Source organism: Stegostoma tigrinum, chromosome 18 (assembly GCF_030684315.1).
Source record: "Stegostoma tigrinum isolate sSteTig4 chromosome 18, sSteTig4.hap1, whole genome shotgun sequence".
Lineage (NCBI taxonomy): Eukaryota > Metazoa > Chordata > Chondrichthyes > Orectolobiformes > Stegostomatidae > Stegostoma > Stegostoma tigrinum.
Genome location: NC_081371.1, coordinates 45,923,962 through 45,944,174, shown reverse-complemented (window position 1 = coordinate 45,944,174; position 20,213 = coordinate 45,923,962). Strand labels below are relative to the sequence as shown.

At 44.2% G+C, this 20,213-nt stretch overlaps 1 protein-coding gene across 3 annotated transcripts in view; it reads left to right on the top strand.

Moving 5' to 3' along the window:
• The window catches only part of LOC125460992 (uncharacterized), a 96,631-nt gene that overhangs the window by 30,804 nt on the left and 45,614 nt on the right, over window positions 1–20,213 (top strand). For all 3 annotated transcript variants that reach the window (XM_048549246.2, XM_048549247.2, XM_048549248.2), the window contains one exon: window positions 2,055–2,192. In XM_048549246.2, the coding sequence (XP_048405203.2) occupies window positions 2,055–2,192 (138 nt within the window). The remainder of the gene's footprint in view (window positions 1–2,054; window positions 2,193–20,213) is intronic.

The following is a 20,213-nucleotide window of genomic DNA, read 5'->3' as shown; positions in this document are numbered from 1 at the left end:
GATGAACACAGCAGGCCAAGCAGCATCTCAGGAGCACAAAAGCTGACGTTTCGGGCCCAGATCCTTCATCCTATGCAGTCCCCCTTTTAAAAACAATTTCTTAATTAACACCCAATGTAGAAAAGCAGGTTTTGGACAAAATATCTTAAAGCAACATTGACAGTCAACATCTAACAGATTTACATGTGTATTGTATTCATTTTTTTTCTCCATGTTGTAATGGAGTCATATAGCATGGAAGTAGACCCTTCGGTTTAACTTGTCCATGCTGACCAAATGTCCCAATCTGACCTAATCCCATATCCCTCTAGCCCTTCCTATTCATATACCCATCCAGAAGTCTTTTAAATGTTGTAATTAGGCCTGGCTCCACAACTTCCTCTCACAGCTCGTTCCATATACATACCACTCTCTGTGTGAACAAGCTGCGCCTCAATTTCTTTCTAAATCCTTTCCTTCTCACTTTAAACCTGCTTATTGAAAATAGCTTCATAAGTATCAAACATGCAATTACAGAGATGAGTGGACTGTAATGTACACCATACTGTTTACAGCTCTCAGTACAGTTCATTCATTCCACCTCAAGTAAAACATAAATTATTGTGATGATTATTTGGATCCTTGGGCTGTAAAGTGGACAGAATCATGCACAGTTTGAAATTTCATTAGTACCAATCGTAGAACTCAAACCTGAAACTGAACTTGAGAAGGTGGTGGTGAGCTGCCTTCAGAACCGTTGTAGTCTATCTGCTCTGGGTTGACCTACATTGCCATTAGGGAGGAAATTCCAGGATTTTGACCCAGTGACAGTGGAGGAATGGTGATATATTTCCAAGTCAGAATGATGAGTGGCTTGGAGGGGAACTTGAAAGTGGTGGTATTCCCATATATCTGCTGCCCTTGTCCTTCTAGATGGAGATAGTTGTGGGTTTGGAAGGTGCCATCCAAGAATCTTTGGTGAATTTCTGCAGTGCATCTTGTACACACTGCTGCTACTGAGCATTGGTGGTGGCAGGATTGGATGCTTGTGAATGTACTGCCAATCAAGTGAACTGTTTTGCCCTGCATGGCATTCAAGCTTCTTGAGTGTTGTCGGAGCTACACTCATCCAGGCAGGTGGTGAGTATTCTGTCACATTCCTGACTTATGTCTTGTAAATGATGGACTGGCTTTGGGGAGTCAGGAGATGAGTTACTCACTGCAGTATTCCTAGTCTCTGACCTGTTTGTGTAGCCACTGTGTTTAAGTGGTGAGTCCAGTGGAGTTTCTGCTTGGCTTGGGGTGCGGTAAGTACTGGAGAACAAGCCTTCAGTACTATTGCTGGGAATGTTGTCAGGGCCATAACCTTTACAGTATGCAGTGTCTCCAACCATTTCTTGTTATCACATGGCGTGAATTGAATTGGTTAAAGACTGATATCTTTAATGCTGGGGACCACTAAAGGAGCCTGAGGTGGATCTCCACACAGCACTTCGGGCTGAAGATTGCTGCAAAAGCTTCAGCGTTAACATCATCAGTGCAGCCTCCAATGAAGCGTCAGTGTGTTTTCCCGCCTGGTTTTTAAACCCTGGGGTCCGTTGAGATGGAATGCCTCACTTCCGGTTTTCCTTTGTAGTGGAATGTGCAAAACCGGAAGTGAGGCAATCCATGTCAACGGACCCCAGGGTTTAAAAACCAGGCGGGAAAACCAATGCTTCACCAGAGGCTGCACTGATGATGTTAACCAGCAGGCTAATGAAATGTCTGCAAAACAAGAAACCAGCTCAACCACAAAGCGCATAACCCCAGCTACAAATCTACTCCAAAACCTTAGGGGACGAGATTCATTTAGGATATCTGGTCGGCATGGTTGGACCAAAGGATCTGTTTCCATGCTGTATATTTCTATGACTATGTGCAGGGAAATCTTTTACAGGTCAGAGAGGAAAGGATAAAAGGGCCTACCTGAAATGCTATTGTAGAGAGGCAGCAAAGTTATAGTGGGCTGAATGACCTCCTTCTGTGACTGTTACTATGATTCTCTCCCTAATTTATTTATTTTAATTGTTTCCTAGTGGATTTTCAATGAAGTCCCATTTCGAACCGTCGTGTCTACAGCCTGGGGGAATCATTACAGCTGAACAACTAAAGCAAGCTCTTCGCAGCATGGGGCTTCTAATAAGCAATGAGGAGTTCAACCACCTGTGGCTGAGGTGAGCAGCTCAGGGAGGGAGAGTATCATATATTTCTCACTGTTCTTATGGATCCAGCAACTGAAAGCAGACATGAAGCTTCATGTATAGAATGAACTTCCTGAGGAAGTGGTGGACGCAGGCGCAGTTTTGATGTTTAACAGACACTTAGATAAATACCTGAATAGGAAAGGTTTGGAGGGATGTAGGCCGGGAGCAGGCAGGTGGGACCAGTTTAGTTTTGGATTGTGGCCAGCGTGGACTGGTTGGACTGAAGGGTCTGTTTCTGTGCTGTCTGACACTTCGATTCAATGAGGAATAAACCATGGACTGTTGTAATAACAGAGAATACTGGACTTAGACAGCAGGACAGTCAGTACCTGTGGATTGAAACCAACAAGCAATGTTTTAGATAGAACCTGCTTCCCTACCTAAATATTAACTCAAGGGAGCTCACATAGACCCTGTGTTTTCATCTGCCCCCGCAATATCGAAATCTTTGTTTCTCATAACCATCATTACACAAAATTGTAACACAAGCACACCAAGACAGGGTGACTGCTGCAGGGTGGTCTACTCTTATCAAATAAAATACGTAATGTCTCAACTTGGCATGGGACTAGGAAGAGAAGAGGTAATGTTGGTGACCTTGAAACTGGGATTGTGAGAGCAGGGGTAGGGGCTAGAAGCTGTAAGAGTGGAAGGGAGGGCATGATTTCAAAATTAGAGGTGTGGGGAAGAAGGGAGGATGGTTCTTGAAACTATAATAACCAGCCATGGGGAGAAATGAGCCAATGAAAAGCTGTCATCTGTTTCATTAATAAGCACAGTGTGTCTACACACTCTTTCTGCTGCAAACAACAGGGCCCCGTGTTTTAATGTTTGTAGTTTCCATGATGTTCATATGCATTAAACGACAATCCCAACAAATCAGAGTCCACCTTCTTGATTGACATTTAAACAAAGCTTGATAGTTAACTGTCAGTCATCATGTAAATGGTGCATTCTGCATGACAATTTTTCTACCAAGTACAATCCATTTGCCAACCAAACAGCACTCTCTCCTTAAATGGCGTTCGAAAGGTTGTTCCATTTTATTTTGGTATTCTTGTGAATTGTCCCGATGAATGCAAGTTGAAACGCTTTTGACAAAATGGGTCCTCTTTTCAGCAATGCTCTAGGACTGTATTAATAAAGGGTTATTAAACCATACAACCATTATCACTGAGTCACAACATTACCTGCTGGCTGACCCAGTCCTGCACAAATCATTTAGACTTACCCTAAGATTCCTTAGTTACCCTGCACCGTAGATCTGCTACCACACCTGATTTTAACTCACACAGTCTGATGGGAAATGGTCAAAGGTTAAGGGAGATTAAAATATAGACTGGGGCAATTCTCAAAATGGTCCTGAACCATTCATAATGCCTGCCATTTTTAACTGACAATTTAATAGAGGGAGCCAAGCTTTCGCTCCCAGATAACCTTGAACCAAATCACAGGCACAGGGACTGAGGTCCAAATATCCAAGTACGATGTGTGCAGGATTCCAAGTCCATGCTGATTGAAGAGCTGGGCTGGTTGTGTGGTGCAGTGGGGGGAGGGGACGAACTGGGCTGGTTTAGGGATGCGGTGGGGGGAGGGGAGATTTTGAAGCTGGTGAAGTCCACATTGATGCCATTGGGCTGCAGGGTTCCCAAGCGGAATATGAGTTGCTGGCCCCACCAACCTCCGGATACAATGCATCATCCTCCGACACTTCCGCCATCTACAATCCGACCCCACCACCCAAGACATTTTTCCATCCCCACCCTTGTCTGCTTTCTGGAGAGACCACTCTCTCCATGACTCCCTTGTTCGCTCCACACTGCCCTCCAACCCCACCACACCCGCCACCTTCCCCTGCAACCGCAGGAAATGCTACACTTCCCCACACACCTCCTCCCTCACCCCTATCCTAGGCCCCAAGATGACTTTCCACATTAAGCAGAGGTTCACCTGCACATCTGCCAATGTGGTATACTGCATCCACTGTACCCGGTGTGGCTTCCTCGACATTGGGGAAACCAAGCGGAGGCTTGGGGACCGCTTTGCAGAACACCTCCGCTCAGTTCGCAATAAGCAACTGCACCTCCCAGTCGCAAACCATTTCCACTCCCCCTCCCATTCTTCAGATGACATGTCCATCATGGGCCTCCTGCAGTGCCACAATGATGCCACCCGAAGATTGCAGGAACAGCAACGCTTGGGAACCCTGCAGCCCAATGGCATCAATGTGGACTTCACCAGCTTCAAAATCTCCCCTTCCCCCACCGCATCCCTAAACCAGCCCAGTTCGTCCCCTCCCCCCACTGCATCCCAAAACCGGTCCAACCTGTCTCTGCCTCCCTAACCTGTTCTTCCTCTCACCCATCCCTTCCTCCCACCCCAAGCCGCACCTCCAACTCCTACCTACTAACCTCATCCCACCTCCTTGACCTGTCCGTCTTCCCTGGACTGACCTATCCCCCCCATACCTCCCCACCTATACTCTCCTCTCCACTTATCTTCTTTTCTCTCCATCTTCAGTCCGCCTCCCCCTCTCTCCCTATTTATTCCAGAACCCTCACCCCATCCCCCTCTCTGATGAAGGGTCTAGGCCCGAAACGTCAGCTTTTGTGCTCCTGAGATGCTGCTTGGCCTGCTGTGTTCATCCAGCCTCACATTTTATTATCTTGGATTCTCCAGCATCTGCAGTTCCCATTATCACTGAGTTGAAGGGAGCTGAGGAAATCCCAGCCATTGACCCCTAAAACTTGAATCCCTACCCCCACCCCCAGCTTAAAATCTGTGCAATAACCCAAGGCAGAAATGGTTTAACAGTACTCTATACTGCCTGACAATCAAAAACAGTTTATATAAAGAGAATTTGAATGATCCAATGTGACAGAGTGGGAATTTGATAAGAGAAATGTATTCTGTATTGTTGTGTCACTTGTGTCACTGGGTCAGTCATCCAGCAACCCAGACTACTGCTTCCTTTTTTTGCGGGGTGAGGGGCTGGAGCATTTCAAATCCCACCACAGCAACTGGTGGAAAGTAAATTCAGTAAATAAATCTGGAATTGAAAGCTGGTCTCCATGATGGTGAATATCAACTGTTGTAAAGAACCACCTGCTTCACTAACATCCCTTAGGGGTGGCAAATCTGCTGTGCTTACATAGTACAGCTACATGTCAGGCTACATTCAAAGCAAGGCATGGGGCTGTCTAGAAACTGCCCTCTGAAATGGCTGAGCAAACTAATCCATTCAAGGGCAATTGCGGAGTGAGGAGGGGGCACAATTTCTGCTCATCCACTGACACATCCTGCAATGGTATAAAAATTATTGGAATGGCCTGAAACATTATACCGGTGTTGAATTGTTCTTTTCCATTGTGTTGCCTCTTAAAATAACGACTTGTGTTTCTGTAGCCCCTTCCATGTCCTGAAGATGTTCTGAAAATCTCAATACTTTTATTCAATACTTTGCAAATTTCATCGCCATCAGAAGCTGATGCACAGTGTGTGCACTAACTGCGATGTGGCAAATGACTAAAGACAGTTTGTTTCAGCCCTGTTGATTGAGGAATAAATATTTGCCAAGGGAATGATTCCCTTGTAGGATGTGCACATCACTGGTTAGCACAGCATTTATTACCTGTCCCCGATTACTCAGACGGCAATAAGAGTAAACCACATCGCTGTGGGTCTGGAGACACATGTAGGCCAGACCAGGTAAGGATGGCAGATTTTCTTCACTGAAGGACATTTTGTGCACCAGATATGTTTTAATGACAATTGTCAGTGAATACACAACCACTTTTTAGTTGTAAATTCTCATTGAATTCAAATTTCGCCATCTGCCATGAGATTTAAACCCACAATCAGAGGGGTTCAGGTTGATTGACCTGGTGACATTAACACTCAACCACTGTCTCCTCAATAATCTTCTTTGAATACTGCCATTTACCCCTTTTGCACAGATAGACTTTTACAACAATTGATGGCCACTGTCAGTAAAATTAGCTTTCAATTCCAAATTTATTTCTTGAATTTAAATTCCACCAGCTGCCATTGAAAGTAGACAGGCCTTTATGGTTAATGGCACAGCTGGCTGACAAAAGTGCTGACACGTGGGGAGACTTGAACCCACAAGCTGTGCTGTGACTCCGATCTCAGAGCACGATCCACTGAGGTACAGCTACAAAGCAGAGAAATTGCCAGCATCAATTTTATACACAGGACAACACTCAATTGAAACAATGAGACAAGTGATCCATCAGTCCTGAGGAAGGGTAATACCCGAAATGTTAAATTCTCCCCCTCCAGACGCTGCCTGGCTCGCTGTGTTTTTCCAGCCTGCTGTTGTCTACCTTAGATTCCAACATCTGCAGTTTTTTTTAATCTCATACCAAGTAATCCATCAAATTAATCTTATCATGTTTGATTAAAAGCTGAAATGACACACTATGGTTAACGTATGTGGCTGTGCTGTAGCCTGAGTTAAAACTGATGAGTCATGTTGATTAACTGTAGTATAGTTCATGCTACAAAAAGGAAAAGAAAGCACCTATTTCGCATTTTGATGGTGTCTTTCTTTGAGGGACTCAATTACTGCCTTAATGCCTTTCATGAGCTTGCACAGTATGTGGTGAGAAATGATTGGATCAGGGCAGCCGTTACCCTGTGGGATGGCTTTGATGAGTGCAAAGTAACACAAATTTCAGTTACTTAAAGGACAAATCAGTCTTTACTTCTCGAAGCTGATAAAGAAAGACAGGTAGTCAAACTCCTTATTGCTTTGGAAAATGAAGAATCAAATCCTCCATTATTTCTGATGATGAGACACGCTCAATATTTTCCAATATTTTAAAAGAACAACAGCCTTCAGGATACACAGGCTCTGTGTTCATGTCATTTCAGCTACTGCCACGCTGTAGGTACTTGTCAATGTAATGGTACAGAATGTGATCTCACCGAATCTAATGTAGCTGAAAGGCTTATGGAATTGGTCAATGCTTCTACACCTATAAATCCTTCAGAAAAGTAATTCATAACAAAGTCAAAGAATGTACCATCAACTCAATGCTTGGGGGGCGAAGCAAATTTGAGGCCATTGGTGCCACCCAGCAACATTTTCAGTTGCTTGACCCTGGAGCAATTGTTGCAGCCATCAGCATGTATGGTAAAACATCCAAATCATTTACAAGGCGAGCCTTGTCTCACCCACCATTACATTGTCCAGCATTTTCAGACAAATATACGCGATTTTCTGCAAAAGAGCTTTGGGCTAAAATGTGCAAGAAATCCAATTGCACTGGAAACTGCAACACGATGCAAAGCCACACAGCGGCATGTGAAGAAGGGACACAGGCTGGAAGGAATAATGTCAAAGTGCCCCCGAAGTTTCATTCTTAGCATGTCAATGAAGCCCAAGAGGTATCTGCAGTGTCAAAGCTTTCAGAACCCAGTCAGAGAGTACAATATTATCAAATTTGGTATTCTACAACCTCATAATCAGAAAATCTGAAGCCTTCATCTCCATCCAAATGAAATGCCACAAAAGGAATGCACCAGACACCATGATTGACAGTGGTAGAAAGCAACTATCATCCCTTTACACATCTTGCATATGCCAGCAAGCCAGCACAATGTGGTGCTGTCCATACATGATAAGCTAACATTTACAGTGTGTCTGACATCCATTGCATTGATATGATCCACCTTCAATGTCAATATTGTTCTTCAGGACAGACACCCTGAAACCACTTACATCATTGATACAGCACGATCTTCTATTATTGGTCTACCAGTGTGCAATTAGTCTACACATTACCGCAATTCACAAGATGACAAACTCATCAGTTTCAAGACCAAAGATTCCAGACAACAACATTAATCTTGAATGTTTTCATTGCAGCTGAGCACAGCAGATTCAGCAAAATACTTCAGATGGTGACCAGATACAGCAGCTCAAAAAATTCAGTGTCAAGAAGTCATCCGAACATAAAAAAACAGATCCCCAAACAAACATGTTCATTCTGCTCCTTCAGAAATGAACTAAGATCCTCCAGGAATGAACTATCCAAAGGAAAACAGGTTATTAATTTCACTAGCTCTATATCAAGACACCCTAAGTAACATAAAAATAGATCATATGTGGATGCAGATAAAAGTCAAGCATTTGAATCCATTTATTGGGCTGACATCAATAAGGGCATTGATCAACTGATGAATTCTGTGAAACGTTTCAACTCCATCAACCTAACAATCAAAAGAAACTCTCATCACAAGCAAAATTCCTTCTGAGCCATGATTCAAGATCGCCATTAATATCTCCATGCTCAAGGACTGAAGATTGATTATTTTACTAAATTCCTTTGTCTGAGACAAATTGTGTTTGGCAGTGATGCTCAGGACACCCCTCTAAGATATGTGCAGGAACTTGGTGTTGAACTTATTATCTCTTCTCTTTATTACCTTCAATTCAACAGTCTCACAGAATGCACTGTTTATACCATAAAATCAACCATTGTCAAATGTAAAGGGACTTGCCAAGATTTTCAAACAACAATGTCAAATCTACGTGCTGTTCCTCAAGATAAATGTTCATCTTCACAGTCAACTCTAATATTTGGAAGATAGATCCACATAGTTCTTCTCCCCCACACACTCATGTATACACAATTGTTCGTCAGAATGACAGGAATAAATGATACAAGTGTATGATCAGTGACAGTGCAGACTCTTATCCCAACTTGAACCAGGACAAGGATCAGAGTTCAAGTTTCTCACACAAAGACATGGGTTCACAGAAACATTCTACATCAGTGCGTCCAGCATAGATCATATGTTGGTAAAGTGCGACGGTCATTTCCTGTGAAAAATAGGACACAACACATTGGATAAAAGCTTGGATAGTGAAGGTACCATGCCAGACTATAGCCATTCATCTGTTGAAAAATGATACAGATCTATCTGTGCTGATAGACAGCACACCAAAGAATGAAGCTACAGGAGCAATTCACAATACCGGTACAAGAGCTAGATCTGCTCAAGCGTTATGTCTGCCAAGGTGTAATTTTAATGTGCAGGGTAATGTATCTACATACATCCTTGTACATGTTTATTGGAAAAATAGTTTCTATTCTTTATAAGAAAAAGAGAATTTGTATTATGATGTAGATTCCAGCTCAGAAAAACAATGTACCTTGTTGACAGTTGCATGATATCACTAGATGTAGTGTTCTAGTATATAGATCTTCACTTTCTGTCATTCCCTCTCAGTGCCAAAGAGTTAAATGTGTGTTTAGGTAGTTAGTACTATATATGTAACAAAACTGTAACAGTCTGTAAATACAGAATCAAGACTACATGTAAGTCTGAGTTATCATGACAGTGTAAATAGTTAGCATTAATAAACTTCAAGATATCTTCTCAAATAAGAACCCAGTTTTTGAGGTTCATGTGACATGAACTAATTTCTAGGGAAGCAATCAGACAATATCATATTGGCGATGGTGCTTAATCCAAGAAACTGCATCACCCCTTACTCTACTGCACTGTGATAGAACTCTGTGATGGACACTGTGCGCCACATATCTGTTAAAGCCTGCCACAGAAGACCCAGTAAAAGCTGCGGAGCAATGTTGAGGAAAGCTCAAGTGGAGCAGCAATCAGACAATAATTGTTTCCTCCACAATACTCTGAACACTCTAGTAGCCATCAATATTTCCCAGTCATCACACATCTAGCTATCTGGCAAAACTAGTCCCATCAAATGATAATGCTGCATATATGAATAAAACGAAAGCAAAATGTTTACAAATGAGAAATTGCCCATCAAAACAGAGATGAGAAGATTTTTTTCACTCTCAAAGTGTTGTGTGTCTTTGGAATTCTCTTCAAGAAAAGCTGGTGGAAACAGAGCCCAGCTGTCGATATGTTCCTGGTAAGCAAGGAGGTGAAAGATTATCAGGAGTAAGTGGGAATGTGGGATAATCAGATCAGCTATGTTCTTATTGAATGGCAGAGCAGGCTTGAGGGGCTGAGTGGCCTCCCAGTTTGTGTGATTTATTTAAAAAAACACCCTTGTGCTATCAAATTTTGTGTTAATGGCACTGGAGTTGGGCAGGAAAGTTTTAGTTGGGGTGCATAATATCCCTGCACATCTTGGAGGTTTCTTTAGCAGCCTGCCCCACACTGTCAGCTGATAGTGGGTTTTGCCAACGAATAGAATCACCCATCATGTGATCCCAGATACCTCATGTGTAGCTGCCAGATTTTAACATTTAATTTGTCATAGTGTGTGCGAAGCAGGCTGAAGGCATTGCACATATTTCTGGTTATGTTGTCAGAAAGGGTACACTGTCTATAAAATAAAACAGTATTTTCAATGGGGAGTTACTTGAAATCTACATTTTTGCAGATTCTGTAAAAGACTATGAAAGGTATAAGCTGGTATTATCCTTATCGCAGTCGGCAAGATTCATTTTCATCTTTGAGGCAGATACCAAAAAAGCTATTCACTTTGCACTGTGTGCAGTTAATGAGCATAAAAATTGATCCTGTTATTGATTTGCTCTTTTACTGTTTCACTGGATCTAAATTGTTGTTGTCCAAAGGCAATCATCCCACTTTCAGTACCTTCTCAGTTAGCAGAATTGGCCAACCAAGAGCTGGTATTTTTGGGAGCCATTGTTTTATTTTTGATTGAGTGCCCCTCATTTCAAACAAAAAACAGTTTTAGTAGTTATACCAATTTCAGGAAGTAGATTTTAAAATCAATCCTCGTGTTCTGTCTACTTATCAGGAAGTTCCCCCTCTTAGCTATCACTTGTGTTTTTAAAAATAAGTTTGTTCTCTGAATCTGGGTGTCACTAGCTAGGCCAGCATTTATTGGGCATCCCTAATTTCTGTACAGGCACTGAAAGGCAAGCATGTTGGTGGAGGCTTGGAGTCAGACCCAAAATGAGTACATTTATACTTAAGAATCGGTACCTAGATACCTTGGTGATGACTTGTAAACTTTTCACTGAACTCATGTGAGTACATGCAACTATAAAGCTAATTCTAATTCTAATTCTACATGTACTGTGTGCCATTCTGAAAGGAAATAAACCCATTAATTTGATCTGACCATCCCACAGCTTCATTCTTTCGTTTCCTGATGCCAGCCCAGACTTTATTGACTTCAAGTTTACAAATTGTCTACAGTCGAGGTGATCATGTGCTAATAAAACTGAGGCTCAGGATGAAGATGTTGGGATCATTACTTTTGAATGTGTGCATTCTATGTTCACATATGCTGATCGGGTTCCCTGGTGACCTTTAGGGAAGGAAATCTGCAATCCTTAGCTGGTCTGGCCTACATGTGATGCCACAACCCAACAGCAATGTGGTGTGGTGAAAAGTGTGCTGGGTTCTCAACTGTCAATTTATAGAGATGACTTACACAAAAGGGTGAAAGGTATGGTTGCCAAATTTGCTGATGACTCAAGGATTGATAGGAAAGTAAGTGGTGAAGAGGTCACAAGGAGGTAACAAAAAGACATTGATGGATTAAATGAATGAGGAAAGATGTGACAAATTTGAATATAATGTGGGAAAATGTAAAGTTGTCCATCTTGGCAGGAAGAATGAAAAAGAAGCATGTTATCTAAATGGTCAGAGATTGCAGAGCAATCTTGGTGTCCTCATGCATGAATGGAGAGAAATTATTACACAAGTACAAAAAGCAATTAGGAAATCTGATAGAATCTGCTTTTTGTGAGATGAATTGAATGGAAAAGTAAAGTAGTTATGATTTGGGAGACTCATCTGGAGAACTATGTGCAGTGTTGGCCCCCTTATTTAAGGAAGGATGTAACTGTATTGGTTCACTAGACTAGTACCTGGAATGAGAGATAACAAAGTGTAGAGCTGGATGAACACAGCAGGTCAAGCAGCATCAGAGGAGCAGGAAAGCTGACATTTTGGGCCTAGACCCTTCTTCAGAAATGGGGGAGGGGATGGGGGTTCTGAAATAAATAGGGAGATCCACAGAGGTCTTTCTGGAGGGAGGAGGGTAACTTCTTCAGGGTAGGCATCCTTAGAAAAGGCTTCGCAGTGGGGTTAAAATTGTTTCAGAGATAATAGGAACTGCAGATGCTGGAGAATCTGAGATAACAAGGTGTAGAGCTGGATGAACACAGCAGGAATGGGCAGGTTGTCCTATGAGGAAAGATTGGACATGTATCCACTGGAGTTTAGAAGAGTAAGAGGTAACTTAAAACAAAGAATCTGTACAGTGTGGAAACAGGCCCTTTGGCCCAACAAGTCCACAACACCCCTCAGAGCATCCCACCCAGACCCATCCCTCATAACCCACCTAATCTACATATCCCTCAACACTATGTGCAATTTATTTTGGCCAATCCACCTAGCCTGCACATGTTTGGACTGTGGGAGGAAACCTGAGCACCCAGAGGAAACCCACTCAGACACGGGGAGAATGTGCAAACTCCACACATATAGTCACCAGAGGCTGGAATTGAATCCAGGTTCCTGGTGCTGTGAGGCTGCAGTGCTAACCACTGAGCCACCGTGCCCCCCCAATTTCAGTGAAAAATTTAAAGTCCTGAGGATCTTGACAAGGTAGGTTTGGAGAGAATGTTCCTGTTGCGGGAGAATCTAAAACTAAGGGTCACTGTTTAATAATCAGGGGCCACCCACTTAAAACAGAGATTCGTCAAAAAACTTCTCTGAGGCTAGTCAGTCTTTGGAATTGTCTCCCTGGAAAGGCAGTGAGAGCAGAGCCCTTGAATATTTTTAAGGCAGGGATAGATTATTTATTAATGGTAGGTGGGAACGAGGTTACAATCAGATCACCCACATGCTTCTTGAATGGCAGAGCACGCTTGAGGAGCTGAATGGTGTAATCTGGTCCTGATCATATGTTTGTGTGTCTGTTCAGACCACTTCTGTAAGTAGAACTCATGCATTTCAGCCAGTGGTTTTGTGGGTATGTGTCCCACTCTAGATTTGAGTGAAAAATCCAGGTTGACCTTCTCCTTGCTGCTCTGTCAGATGTGTGGACTTTCAGATTGTCCTTTCGCAAGAACCTGTGAAACTCATTCAAAGAAGAGGAGGTCACTTCGCCAAACCAATTATTTGATGATTATCACTGTTTGTGGGATTTTCTTGGGTACAAATTGGTTGCTGTTTTTGACAGGATCTATAATTCAAAGTGTATTTAATTGGCTGCAGAGTGCTTTGAAAAATCATGACGTGCTATATAAATGCGAGGTTTTCATTAGATGATAAAAAAGGCACGCACTGCCTTTGAAAAAAAACAATGCTTACCATTTCACTTGCTGTCTTTAGACAGGGGACTGAGGGTTATCAACATAGGATTACTGCTGCATCACTGACGCCACAATCTCTTTTTATCACAGTGGGGTGCTTGCAAGTGCCCAGCGTGTATTTAATTGACAGCTCAAAGTCTTCCATGTGGCACGCTTTATACAAATGTGTGCTTTCAAACAGGATTAAGTACTTGAATGAAATGTTTGTTTTCATTTAGGATTAAGTACTTGAAGGAATTTAACTGTATTGAATCGAAATCAGTTTTCACTGAAGTTGACTTTCAAGCTACAAAGGGCCAAGGGGATTGGGTAAAACAGCATGGGACATATGGGGGAGCCATAGGAATAGGTAAAGTGGCTTAGTCTGAAATGGAGAGTACAAGAGGCCAATGGAGCAGTTGGTTGGGTGCATGAAGTGGCAAAAGTTGGCGTGGATGAGCCATGGAGAGGGTGAGTGGGTGATATCGCATTCCACCTCAGCACCTGCCAACCCTTTAGGTTACTTCCAGGCTCTTCCGAGGGGTAACGGGCCAACTTCAGTGACCAATCGCCTGTTAATTCAGGCAAGTGATACAAGCATGCTGACCTGTAAAACAGATAGCAAGGAGTTTTGTCCCCACCTGACAGGCAGTTTACTTAACCCAACTAAAAGCAATTCCGGGAACTTGCCCATCAATTGATGTTACAACTTTACCAGAAAGGTGCATTATTGGATTATCATTATTTATGTCCCTAATAACTCCATTTATATTTGATCTTAGCTGCACTTAGACTTGCAAATAAAAGCTAGGGGACGCACATAGTTCTGATCTTTGGTGATCACCAATGTCTGATTCAAATGTGAAATAGAGTTGTATTTTATCTTGAAATATAGCTGTCAGAGTATGAAAGAAAACGACAACAATGACAAACCGTATCATGTTCCTCAGCGAAATCTCTGCCCAATACAGGTCCTTGGCAATCATTTGCTGAACTGCAGCAAAGTGTGTTGTGACATTATTTTTAATCACAGATAGGCTGAAAAGGGAGACCACAAGGCTGTGGGTCTATCATAAGGAGCAGGAGGTTTCAAAGGGACTTGAAGAAAGATAATTTCACCAAGAGGGTTTGTAGGTATTTGGAACTTACTGTCTGAAACAGTGGTAGAGGTAAGAACCCTCAAGACATTTAAGACCTATTTAGATGAGCATTTGAAGTGCCTTGACTTAGAAAACTATGGGCCAAGTGCTGGAAAATTGGAGTAAAACAGATAGATACTTGATGCCTGGTGTAGTCCAAAGGTTCTCTTTCCATGCTGTAAAGGGTCAATGACTGTATGGAGATTGAACAGGAATTTAAGCAGTGCTTTGGGATATTAATCAGATCCACAATGCCAGCTGCCTAGCCAAAAGGGCCCGACTAACAGCAACTAGTGAAACAATTGAAATCTCAATTCATCCTTTTCCTACAATAGTGAGATATTTACCTTTGGCCTAGTCCATTGGACATGGGAAGTATCTACTGGGGAGGGGAGGGTGGCTTTGGGGAAGCTGTGGGGTGAATGAGGGAGAGTGGCTGTGGGGAGGCTGTGGGGTGAATGAGGGAGAGTGGCTGTGGGGTGAATGAGGGAGAGTGGCTGTGGGGTGAATGAGGGAGCGTATGGGAGTGTTTTTATTCTTTAACGGGTTGTGGGTGCCTCCAGCAAGGCCAGTAATCTTTAGATTTGAACTAAGTGGCTTGTTCGTACAGGAAAGAAGTAGAGGCTTTGGAAATGATGCAGAGGAGATTTACCAGATGTTGCCTGGAATGGAGGGAAGGTCTTACAAGGAAAGATTGAGAGAACTAGGGCTTTTCTCGTTAGAACAATGAAGGATGAGAGGTGACTCGATAGAGGCGTAAAAAATGATCAGAGATATAGATAGAGTGAACAACCAGAGACTTTTTCCTAGGGTGGAGGTAGCTATTACGAGGGCGCATAGTTTTAAAGTGAGTGGAGGTAGATACAGGGGAGAAGGCAGAGGAAGGGTTTTTACTCAGAGAGTGGTCGGGATGTGGAATGCATTGCCGGAGAGGGTAGTGGACTCGGCCTCATTAGGGGCATTTAAGCAGCTATTAGATAGGTATATGGATGATAGTGCAATAATCAGTGATAATTGAATCCTACCAACACTCTGATGAGCTTTCATTTCCAGATATATGCTTTTAGGTGGTATTACAGTTCACTAAGATGGTGTTTTTAATCAAACTGATCAGCAATATTATTACACACTTCTGGAACACTCCTGGCTCAGAAGTAGTGACAATACCACCACACCCCAAGAACCCTTGAATTCCAGATATATCAATTGAGTTTTAATTCTGCCACATGCTGTGATGCAGTTGCGAACCAGCTTCCCTACTTCTGGAATATTATTCTAGTAACATAGGCCACCATGTCACCATCATCTTAGCATGGAACTTTTTGTGGTGGGGGTGGGCAGGGGCAGTGTGAGGTTTGTTGGGAGTGGGTATCACAAAGATAGAGAAAAACCTCAGGGATTACATGTGACTCCAGACCCACAGCAATGTGGTTGACTCTGAACTGCCCTCCGGGCAATTAGGGATGGGCAATAAATGCTACCCTAGCCAGTGATGCCCACATCCCGTGAATGAATAAAGGACATAATGTGCAACAGCCCCCCGGTTCATCAAATCATGTCCATGGATTCTTTACTGTCCATGTGAGAGGGAAGATGCGACTTCAGTTCAGCATTTCACCTGCACCAAGAGGCCATTGTGAATTATGTGACCAATTGCCTGCAGTAAAACTTGAAGCTAGGTATGTGGTAAACAAAAAGAACATGAGCAATTATGTATTGCAAATTTAAGAAGAAAAAGCTCAGCTGTTAAATGCTCGTTTGTGGTGGCAGTTTACATTTTCTATGTGCAGTTGCAGTGACAGTCAATAAGAAACCAGCCGGTGTCGTCATTCCTGAATTATGGATATGTATTTTGAGCGAAAGCAAGCTGACGGTGCAGATCTTGATAATTACTGCACAAGGCTTTCGGTTTTATGCCATTCGTGAAGCCTAGACTTTGCCAATATATTTTGAAGATGGTATTCATTTGCTATTGTGTCCACTGTGAGACATTCATTTATTTTCTCTTTTTGCTTTCATCTCTTCTAAAAATATTATTTCTGCCTGCTTCATTTGTTATTTTGGCTTGCTGTGTTCTGTTAACATGCTGTCTTGCGTTGTAAATTTAGTAAATCAGGCTTTATTGTCACATGTACTCAAGTACAGGAATACAGGAGTACAGTGAAAAGTGTACAAAGTCACCATTCCCAGAGCCATCTTATATTCAAAGGTGCCTAGCCACAAAGTCTCAGGTATAAAGTAAAAGAATAAAGTTAAAAGTTGAACATTACTGTTCTTATTAAGTTCTGAGCCATTGTACCCCAAAACCAGCAGGAAGCAATTGGCCAGCCTCAAGTCCCTTTGCTGTGCTGCCCCTCACCATCTTGTTTCTACCAATGATATTATTGCCATGAGTCTTCACCAGGCCAAACTCTGTAACGCAGCTGCTGTTGCCATGGCTGCCAGGTCCAACACCAGGCACTGGGCCCAAACTCTCCTCTATCCTCCTCCGCCACCAGGAACCACTCTCATCTCCCTCCGCCACTAGGAACCACTCTCATCTCCCTCCACCACTGGGAACCACTCTCATCTCCCTCTGCCACTAGGAACCACTCTCATCTCCATCCTTCACCACCAGGAATACCCTCTCACCTCCTTCCTTCACCACCAGGAACACCCTCTCACCTCCATCCTTCACCACCAGGAACCACTCTCATCTCCCTCCACCACCAGGAACACACTCTCACCTCCCTCCGCCACCAGGAACACACTCTCACCTCCTTCTTTCACCACCAGGAACACACTCTCACCTCCTTCCTCCACCATGAGGAACACACTCCCACCTCCCTCCGCGTCCAGGAACACACTCTTGCCTTCTTCCTCCACCACCAGAAACACATTGTCATCTCTCTCCTCCTCCACCAGGACCACACGCTCGCGTCTCTCCAGTACCAGCAACCCACTCTCACCTCCCTCCACCACCAGGAACACACTCTCACCTCCTTCCTCCACCACGAGGAACACACTCCCACCTCCCTCCGCGACCAGGAACATACTCTTGCCTCCTTCCCCCACCACCAGAAACACATTGTCATCTCTCTCCTCCTCCACCAGGACCACACGCTCGCGTCTCTCCAGTACCAGCAACCCACTCTCACCTCCCTCCACCACCAGGAACACACTCTCACCTCCTTCCTCCACCACGAGGAACACACTCCCACCTCCCTCCGCGACCAGGAACACACTCTTGCCTCCTTCCCCCACCACCAGAAACACATTGTCATCTCTTTCCTCCTCCACCAGGACCACACGCTTGCGTCTCTCCGTGACCAGGAACACACACTCACCTCCCTCCTCCGCCACCAGGAACCCCCGTCACCTCCCTAGACCACCACCAGAACACATTCTTGCCTCCCTCCTCCACCACCAGGAACACACTCTCACCTGCCTCTTCCACCACCAGCAACCCACTCTCACCTCCCTCCACCACCAGGAACACCCTCTCACCCCCTTCCACCAACAGGAACCCACTCCCACCTCCCTCCACCACCAGAAACACACTCTCATCTCCCTCCACCCCCAGGAACACACTCTCACCTCCCTCCACCACCAGGAACACACTCTCACCTCCATCCTCCTCCACCAGGAGCCCACTCTCACCTCCCTCCACCACCAGGAACACCCTTCCATTCCTTAGACAACATGTCCATCCTGGGCCTCCAGCAGTGCCATAACGATGCCACCTGATGGTTGCAGGAACAGCAAGTTCCGCTTGGGAACCCTGCAGCCTAATGGTATCAGTGTGGATTTCACAAGCTTCAAAATCTCCCCTCCCCCCATTGCATCCCAAAACCAGCCCATCTCGTCCCCGCCTCCCTAACCTGTTCTTCCTCTCACCTATCCTCTCCTCCCACCTCAAGCTGCACCTCCATTTCCTACCTACTAACCTCATCCCGCCCCCTTGACCTGTCTGTCCTCCCCGGACTGACCTATCCCCTCACTACCTCCTCACCTATACTCTCCTCTCCACCTATCTTCTCCTCTATCCATCTTCGGTCCGCCTCCCCTCTCTCCCCAAATCCCCCTTTTCTGATGAAGGGTCTAGGCCTGAAACGTCAGCTTTTGTGCTCCTAAGAAGCTGCTTGGCCTGCTGTGTTCATCCAGGTCCACACTTTGTTATCTAACCTCCCTCCGCCACCAGGAACACAGTCTCACCTCCCTCCACCACCAGGAATCCATTCTCACCTCCCTCCATCACCACCAGGAACTCACTCTCACCCCTTCCGCCACCAGGAACACACTCTCACCTCCTTCCTCCACCACCAGGAACACACTCTCACCTCCCTCCTCTGCCACCAAGAACACACTCTCTCCTCTCTCTGCCACCAGGAACACACTCTCACCTCCCTCCACCACCAGGAACCCACTCTCACCTCCCTCCATCACCAGCAGGAACCCACTCTCACCCCTTCCGCCACCAGGAACACACTCTCGCCTCCTTCCTCCACCACCAGGAACACACTCCCACCTCCCTCCTCCACCACCAGGAACACACTCTCACCTTCCTCCTCTGCCACCAAGAACACACTCTCACCTCCCTCCACCACCAGGAACACACTCTCACCTCCCTCCCTCACTACAACCGCTGGGAGCATAAACTCAACTCCCTCTGTCACCACCTAGTGGTATTATCGCTGAACTGTTAATCCAGGGACCCAAGTAATTTTCTGGGGACTGGGATTCAAATCCAGCAATTGTAGATGGTGGAATTTGAATTCAATAAATATGTGAAATTAAGAGCCTAATGATGGCTATGAATCCACTGTCAATTGTTAGAAAATCTCATCTGGTTCACTGATACTCTTTATGGAGGAGAACTGCAGTCCTTACCTGGTCTGGCCAATTTGTGACTCCAGACCTACAACAATTTGGCTGTCTCTTAACTGCCCTCTGGGCAATCAGGGATGGGCAATACATGCCAGCGATGCCCACATCCCATGAATAAATACAAATAAATTGAAAGCTAATATTGATAATGATGTCACTATCACTTATCAACGTAAAACACAACTGATTCACAAATGCCCTTTGCAGAAGGGAATTGTTATTCCTAGTCAATCTCACCAACGTGTAGCTCCAGATCTTCAGCAATGTGGTTGACTCTTAGGTGCCCCCTGAAATAGCCGTAGTAAACCATTCGTTCAAAAGGCAATTGGAGATGGCCAACAAATACAGGTCGTGTCAGTGATTTCCTTGGAAAAGATATTAAAAGAAAAAGTCATACTGCAACTGCTTGCCGAGTCAAGTCACTGCAGAAATGTGTTGTACATTACTAAAGTAAACACACCAGAATTATTTCTGCTTTCTGATGAAGGGTCTAGTCCCGAAACGTCAGCTTTTGTACTCCTGAGATGCTGCTTGGCCTGCTGTGTTCATCCAGCTCCACATTTTGTTATCTTGGATTCTCCAGCATCTGCAGTTCCCATTATCACAGAATTATTTCGCTGGCTGTTTCCTGGGAAATGTCCTAGGGTGGCGAATTCTGATTAAATTCCTTTTGTTATGGCTGATGCATC